The 6,993-nt window shown below is 57.5% G+C and overlaps 2 protein-coding genes across 6 annotated transcripts in view; both read right to left on the bottom strand.

Annotated features, from left to right (window-relative positions):
• Positions 1 to 362: 362 nt before the first annotated feature.
• On the bottom strand, positions 363 to 4,891 carry Lpar2 (lysophosphatidic acid receptor 2). Of its 3 annotated transcripts, none has more exons than XM_023707202.1 (3): positions 4,704 to 4,891; positions 2,958 to 3,699; positions 363 to 988 (listed from the first exon to the last, which is right to left on the bottom strand). In XM_023707202.1, the coding sequence occupies exons 2-3, from the start codon at positions 3,688 to 3,690 to the stop codon at positions 675 to 677; spliced, it is 1,047 nt and encodes a 348-aa protein (XP_023562970.1). In that variant the 5' UTR covers positions 3,691 to 3,699; positions 4,704 to 4,891; the 3' UTR covers positions 363 to 674. The 3 variants fall into 3 exon arrangements, with proteins under 3 accessions (XP_023562970.1, XP_004646886.1, XP_023562969.1); XM_004646829.2 differs by lacking the exon at positions 4,704 to 4,891 and adding an exon at positions 4,310 to 4,399; XM_023707201.1 differs by lacking the exon at positions 4,704 to 4,891 and adding an exon at positions 4,310 to 4,376 and having other exon boundaries at positions 2,958 to 3,843.
• A 338-nt stretch (positions 4,892 to 5,229) lies between these two features.
• Positions 5,230 to 6,993, bottom strand: part of Gmip (GEM interacting protein) — a 9,611-nt gene continuing 7,847 nt past the window's right edge. For 2 of the 3 annotated variants that reach the window (XM_023707198.1, XM_023707200.1), the window contains exons 20-21: positions 6,067 to 6,133; positions 5,231 to 5,986 (exon numbers count right to left, since the gene is read on the bottom strand). In XM_023707198.1, coding sequence (XP_023562966.1) covers positions 5,631 to 5,986; positions 6,067 to 6,133 — 423 coding nt within the window. In that variant the 3' untranslated portion in view covers positions 5,231 to 5,630. Of the gene's footprint in view, positions 5,987 to 6,066; positions 6,134 to 6,993 lie in introns of all 3 variants that reach the window. The other variant, XM_023707199.1, reaches the window with a different exon arrangement.

Genomic DNA, 6,993 nt, shown 5'->3' with positions numbered 1-6,993 from the left:
GTTTTGCAGACTCAGAGTGGAAAGGTTTACTTCCAGTAACATGCCTTCCCTGGGGATCCCAGGCCACCCTGCAGGCTGCAGAGTCGCACCGTCCCCTGGCTCAGTGAGTTCACCCCTCACTGTGTCGGCTAGAGTGTCAGTCTCAGAGCCACAGCCTTCCCAAGGGCTACCCTGTCTTCTGTCACAGCAGGCAGACAGACCAGGAGAGGCCACATCCATCTCTCTTCTTTTTTCTTTTGTTCGTTCATTCATTTGTTCATTCTTTCTTTTTTGAGACAGGGTCTCCCTATTTACCCCAGGCTGCCTTTGAAATCACTGCGATCCTCCTGCCTCAGTCTTCTCAGTGCTGGGATGACAGGCAGAACCACTCCAGGCCAGTCCTCACATCTCCTACCCCAAGCAGCCATAGTACCACATGGAGGAACTGGTCCAGAGTGTTTACCAGGATGTACCATAAAAAAACTAATGTCCTTTAAAAAACCCTAAAACCTGAGATGAGCAAGAAAGAGCCAGACTCCCACGCCGGCCCACTCTTCCAGGAGATGCAGATCACCCCAGTTGGGGAGTGCAGGCTTGCCGTGTGCGTGCAGGGAGGCGATGGCCTGGCCAGACGCGATCCAGCTTCCTGTCCTTCATCGGCTGGACGGCCGGGCGCCCCACTGGGGTGGACGAGGCTACAGGGTGGAGTCCATGAGCGTGTGGCCGTTTTCAGGAGGCTCGAGGCGTGTGTTGGCTCCAGTGCGGGTAGAGGCCTGGGCCAGGGCAGCCTCGCGGGAGGAGCGGCGCAGACGCAGGCAGCACAGCAGGCGGCGGAAGGTGCGGCGCATCTCGGCATCCCGGCAGGAGTACACGGCAGCGTTGACCAGGGAGTTGGACTCCGCCAGCAGCAGGAAATACTTCTCCACCGCCAGGACGTTGCAGGACTTGCAGTCCAGGCCGTCCAGGAGCAGCACGACCTGGCCCGGCGTCCAGCAGACCACGAAGGCCCCTGTGGGAGGCAGGCTGCGGTGAGCAGGGGCCAGGGGGGCCGGGTGGTCCCAGAGCCCACACAGGGCAGTGGCTGCTGACCCTGCGGCCTCAGGAGGTAGGCAGAACCCAGGAGGGCACAGCTTTCTTAACCGCCACAAAGTGGTGGCCCAACTGCTTCTCTATGGAGATTTGTTCAGCAAGGAAAAAGCAGTCACTGTGGGAGGCTGGTTGGTTACCTGAGGGGAAGGCATTAGTTAAGACAGTCCAACCGTGCTCTGGGGTGGCAGGTATGTCCTCATTTAGTTCCTTCTACATCCTGGTAGCCAGAGAGACCATAGTACTCGCTGCCAGAATCTCTTAAGAGCCAGGCAAGGTGGCACATACCTGTAATCCCAGCTGCCAAGGAAGCTGAGGCAGGAGGATCACAAGTTTGAGACCAGTGTGAGCAACTCAGTGAGGCCTTGTCTCAAATAAAAAAGTTGGGCATGGTTGCATACGCTGGTAATTCCAGAGACCTAAGAGGCTGAGACAGGAGGATCGCAAATTTGGGGCCAACATGGGCAGTTTAGTGTGACCCTGTCTCAAAATGGAAAAACTATCTGTAATCTCAGCACTCTGAGGCTAAAGGGGGCGGGGAGTGGTTTGCAAGTTTGAGCCTAGCCTGGTCCACTTAGAGAGATTATGTCTTAAAGAAAATAAGAAGAGACCAGTGGTATACACAAGTAATCTCAACATTCTGGAGACTGAGGCAGGAGGTATTTAGGAATTTGAAATTAGTCTGGGCTACATAGTGAGTTCAAGACTAGCCTAAACTATACAGCAAAGCCTTGTCTCAAAAATGACAATAAAAGAAGCAAAATCAAAAGCAAAGCCAAAAATAGCCACATGTCGTGGTATATACCCATCATATCACAGCACTTGGGAGGCTGAGGCAGGAATATTGTCCTGAGTTTGAGACCAACCTGGGCTACACAGTGAGTTCAAGGCCAGCCTCAGCTACATGGTGAGACCCTGTCTCAAGATAAATAAGCAAGCAAAAATAACTAATGACATAAAAAGGGTGGGGGGCCAGGGAGATGGCTCAGTAGAATAAATGTTTCCCTGGCAAGTGCAAGGGCCTGAGTTCAATCCCCAGTTCTGAAAAAAAAAAAAAAAAAAAAAAAAAAAAAAAAAAGGACTGGTGATACAGCTCAGTGCCAGCGCTCAGAATTCAGTCACCAGTACTGCAAAATACAAAATATAAAAAAAGGCAGGGAGAGTGGGTGCTGGGAACATAGCTCATGGAAAATGAAAGCTTCTCTGGTTTTAACTTCAGTACAAAGAAGTAAAAAAAGAAAAAAAATTAAAAAGGGGGCCGAAAGGCTGGGAAGATGGCTCAGTAGAATAAGCACTTCCCTGACAAGCCCAAGAGCCTGAATTCAATCCCCTGTTCTGGAAAAAAAAAGGGGGGGGGGACTACCCGTTTAGCCGCCCCCCCCCAGGAGCTTTTTTTCTCTCAATAAATATATTCTGCTCAAAAAACAAAACAAAACAAAAAAGTGGGGGCAAGGAGATGGCTCAGTGGAATAAGCGCTTCCCTGGCAAGTGCAAGGACCTGAGTTCAATTCCCAGTTCCGCAAAAAGAAAAAGAAAAAAAAAAAAAAAAAGGCTAGGGCGGTAGCTCAGCTCAGTAGTAGACATCCCTGGATTCAGTACTGCAAAACACAACACAACAGCTTGCACAGTTCCTATGTAGCAAAGAGGACATCTGACCCTGTCCCTGACCCTTAAGGCCCTGCCGACCCTCTGTTCTAGTCCTCTTTCTTGTTGGAGACACTGAGCCTGGCACTGGGGTGTCCATTGCTGTGCCCTCTGCTTGGGATGCTTCCTGTTCCCTGTGGGGAGGGTCATCCCACCCTTCCCAGTGGGCCCGTGACCACTTGTCCAGGTCACTATTCCCAGGGCATTCGGAGGTCCCTGTGGCCCAGGCAGATGAGTGTCCCACTTACCAAGGATGATGACCACGGTCTTGACCAGGCTGAGTGTAGTCTCTCGGTAGTGGGGATGGCAGCTGACATGCTCGGCCATGCGCTGCACTCGCCTCCGCACATAGAAGAAAATGCGGGTGTAGACGGCGACCATGAGCAGGAAGACCAGCAGGCTGGTCAGGGCCCACACGGCCAGGTAGGTGCGGCTCAGCAGGGGTGCCATGCGTGAGCAACGGTCCAGGGCGCACAGGCAGTGCCAGGAGTGGGCAGGCAGCAGCCCCAGGCCCAGGGCAGCCACCCACACGCCCACAATGAGCAGGACCACACGCCCGCGGGGCAAGCGGCTGTGCAGCTGCACGGCCATCACGCTGCGGTGCCGCTCCACTGCGATGGCCAGCAGGGTGGCCACGGATGCCGTCAGGCTGGTGTCCAGCAGACCCTGCCGCAGGAACCAGCCCTGGAGTGAGAGCCGAGCAGTGCGCGGGCCTGTGTGGAACATGAGGAAGAGGTAGGCCACGCCAGCGAAGAGGTCAGCCGCAGCCAGGTTGCCAAGGAGATAGTAGATGGGCTGGTGGAAGCGACGGTTGGAGGCAATGGCCATGATGACCAGCAGGTTAGTCAGGAGGACAAGCACGCTGACAGTCAGCCCCAGGGCCACCACCACCACATCCTTGGGCCGCCAGTGAGAGCTGAGCTCCTTGCCACTGTTGTTGTAGAAGAAGCCAATGGTCTCATTGTAGTGGCACTGGCCCATGGTGGCCGTCTGGGGACATAGGGAAAAAAGACGGAGGTCAGTGCTGGCGGCCCCTTGAAGGACACAGGGCAGGCGGCAGCTGGGTTGCAGGGGGATAGGAAGAGCCTGGGCTGCACAGCTGAGGGCTCTGAGCAAGGTGGGGACAAGGGTGACCTAGAAAAAGCAAGTTCACGGGCGTGGGTGTGGGGAGCAGATGCTCTTATCTAGTGAGGAGACTTATGAATGAGCTCTCTCAGATTCATGGCTCCTTTTACTTTTTAGCTGGAAAAACCAAACAAAACGTGTCCGCAGTCCCATCCTGGCCCACACGCCTCCAATCGCCGGGCACTTGTGGCTGCACGGAGGGGTGCAGGAGTGCGAGGCGTGGAGGGGACCAGAAGTTGGGGCGGCGGCCGGAGCAGCGCTGGGCGGCCCGGTGTGAGCGAGAGCGCTCGGACGTAGGCGGGCGCCGGGCCGAGCCTGGGGCGCCTGAGGTGCCCAGCGGTCTACGGGACAAAGAGGGCGGCGGGAGAGAAGGGGATGGCGGGGCCTCCCGGCGCCCCGGGGGGGGGAGGGGCTGGGAGGAGAGGGGCGGCCTGCGGTCCGGGCTACGCATGCTCAGCCGCGGCGCTGGCCTTACCTGGGCCACCTGTCAAAGCGCAGGCCAGGCAGGCTCGCGGGGGGTTGCGGCTGGCCTGAGGTTCATGGCCCAGCAGCCCGCGCAGGGCTGCGTCTGGGTATGCCAAGCCCGCGCCTGAGGAGGCGGGGCGGGCCCACTAGCCCCGCCTACCTCCCCAGTCCCGCCTCTGACACGCCCCCAGAGGAACCAACGGCCGAGCCTCTGAGAAGCCCCGCCCCCAAAGCCTGGGACACCTGGGACGCCCCGCCCCAGGCCCCACCCCCTGGGCTGTCCCAGCTACTGGCAGCGTCCGAGGTGGGATCGCCTGCAGCCCCAGCCCCCCATTTCCTCCCGCTCCTTCTTCGGTCACCCCTCTTCACTTCCGGCTCGGACCACCACTCCACTTTCCGCTCACCTCATGCGCACACGGTTCCGGGCTTTCGGGGTTAGTCCTCAGGGACCCGCGGATTCCTGCCGAGACCCCGCGCTGCCTGCCGGACTGCGCCCCTTCCCCAGGCCGCGCCCCCGTCTCCCTAGTGTCCCTCGAGTCCAATCGGCCGCTGCACTGTGAGCTTGCCCCAGCGAGATCTGGCTGCCTCGGCCTTGTGACCCTGGCCCCCACCTGGGGTGAGCGACTCCCACAGCGCCGAGGCACACAGCCCCATTGTGCAGCTATCTGCGCTTGGTTACATCTGTGATTACACAGGACCAGATGGGGACACAGAGCGCCAGGCTGGGTGACTCAGCGGCGTGTCCAGGCCTTGCCCTGATTGCCTTTGGGCTTTTAGGGAGCCTGCACCTGATAGGGGACCTCGGTTTCCCTAGCGAGTAAAAGGAGCAAGGGTGCTGTTCTGGCAAGTGGCCTTTCCCCTGTCACCCTCCCCTCGCCAACTCCTCTCCCCAAGACAGACACACAAGGGCATGCAAGACGGTTTATTCAAAGGCTACCAGTCCTGAGCGCCACCAGGAAGTGGGGTCTGGGCTGTCCACATTCTCCTCCAGTTGGTCAACTGGGGTCGGTGATGGGGTGGCGTGGAATGATGACTACTGACATAGCAAGAGATACCCTTGTCCTTGAGTTAGAGACCTGGCTAAACTCCCGAGAGTTCGTGACTTGTATGGACCCCAAACGACCTCCAACCCTGAGTGCCCCTGCTGCTTGAAACAACAAGTCTGGTGGTTAGTTCCTGGGATGCTGAAATTGCACCCCAACGTATTTTAGGGCTCTCCTTACAGGAACTCTGAATACCCAACAACGAACTTCTGCCTGATGTCTGAACGCTGCCCAGTGGGGGGCCTTGGGTCCATCCTCTTGGTCCTGGCTCCTAGCAGGGTGGAGTGGTCAGAAGTGGTCCTCGGCTTCCTCAGGCTGGGGCTCTGGGAGGCAGGTGGCCCTGGGCACAGCCTTGCTGTCCAGCTTGGAGAGCAGCCTGGCTGTCTCCTGGGTGATCTCAAAATGCTTGGGCAGGGGGGCACGGCGCAGGGGGCTGCCCTCACGGGAGGTGGCAGCCCGCAGACTCCCCCCAGACATCACAGGGACCGGGGCCTCCTCACATAGTTTGGAAGCCACCAGAGCCAAGCCCGAGAGCTGCTGGGTGACAGGCCGCAACCCTCCACGGGGATACTTCACTGGCTGGCGGCTGAAGTGACCACGGGACTGTGTCCCCAGGAGTGCATCCTCAGGGCCTTGACTGGGCACTGTGGGGTGGAAAATGCTGAGTACCCCAAGCCTCCCCAGGGCCAGGCACCCCTGTACTCCTGACTGCACCCCAACACACCTTCCCCTCCTCTGTCTCTTGGGTTCTGGGTGTCGTCCTCCCTTTGGTCACTCTGCGTAGCCGCAAGCTGCAGGAAGAAGCTCAAGGGTAAGACCCTAATGAGAAAATCCCAGGGCTCTGGGCCTAGCAGACCCTCAAGTTTGTTCCTAGATGTGGAGAAGTTCCTTGCAGTTTGACATCTGGGGATAAAGAAGGCCCTGAAGAGCATGCTGGTGGCAAATGCTTGTTATTCCAGCACTCTGGGAAGCCAAGGCAGGAGGATCACAAGTTCTAGCCCACCCAGGTATTTAGCATACCCTGTCTCAAAAGAAAATACTCAGAAACGGTCTGGAGATGGAGTTCAGGAGGCAGGTCCTGGCCCAGCCCCTCTGTGGTAGGACTGCACTCTGGACAGACTCCAGGCACACCTCCCCACAGGGCCTTTGCACGGGCACGCCCTCTGCCTGGCATCCTCGCCTCATTCATGCTGGGCTCACTGTGCCCACGCCCTGGCCGCCTTCTTATATCCACTTAGGCTGAAGGAGCCACATGCACTTGGAGCATTCTACAGAACTGATTTTGAATGCAGCTCACTCCTCTCTTCCTCCCTCCTCCCTCCCTGCCTCTCTCCCTCCGTCCCTCCGTCCCTTCCTGCCTTCATCTTCCTAGTGACCACTTTCTCTTTCCTCCCCACCCTAGTCCTGGATACCTTTTCCATGCACACAAGGGAGCTCCTTGTGTATCACTGAACCTGCCCCTCAAATTTTGCCCCTGCCACAAGTCCATGAAGTCTCAGCCTTCCTGTGTCAGCCCTGCCATCGATTCTCTCCATGTCCTTCTCAATAAAGGCTTTTCCATCCCTTCTACTTCTGCTTCTCTGCTGCTGCCACAAGAATCTCTCTCTCTCTCTCTCTCTCTCTCTCTCTCTCTCTCTCTCTCTCTCTCTCT

This window comes from Octodon degus, unplaced genomic scaffold (genome assembly GCF_000260255.1).
Source record: "Octodon degus isolate 3935 unplaced genomic scaffold, OctDeg1.0 scaffold00282, whole genome shotgun sequence".
Taxonomy (NCBI): Eukaryota; Metazoa; Chordata; class Mammalia; order Rodentia; family Octodontidae; genus Octodon; species Octodon degus.
Note: the sequence above shows the minus strand (reverse complement) of the source record. Positions and strands in the feature narration are given on the sequence as shown.

Excerpts from the sequence above, each read along its gene's own strand:
- Lpar2 (XM_023707202.1), bottom strand. The coding sequence starts at position 3,690 with ATGGGCCAGTGCCACTACAATGAGACCATTGGCTTCTTCTACAACAAC. Across the intron at positions 989-2,957 it reads GACCGTGGTCATCATCCTTG|GGGCCTTCGTGGTCTGCTGG; the intron begins GTAAGTGGGACA and ends TGCCTCCCACAG.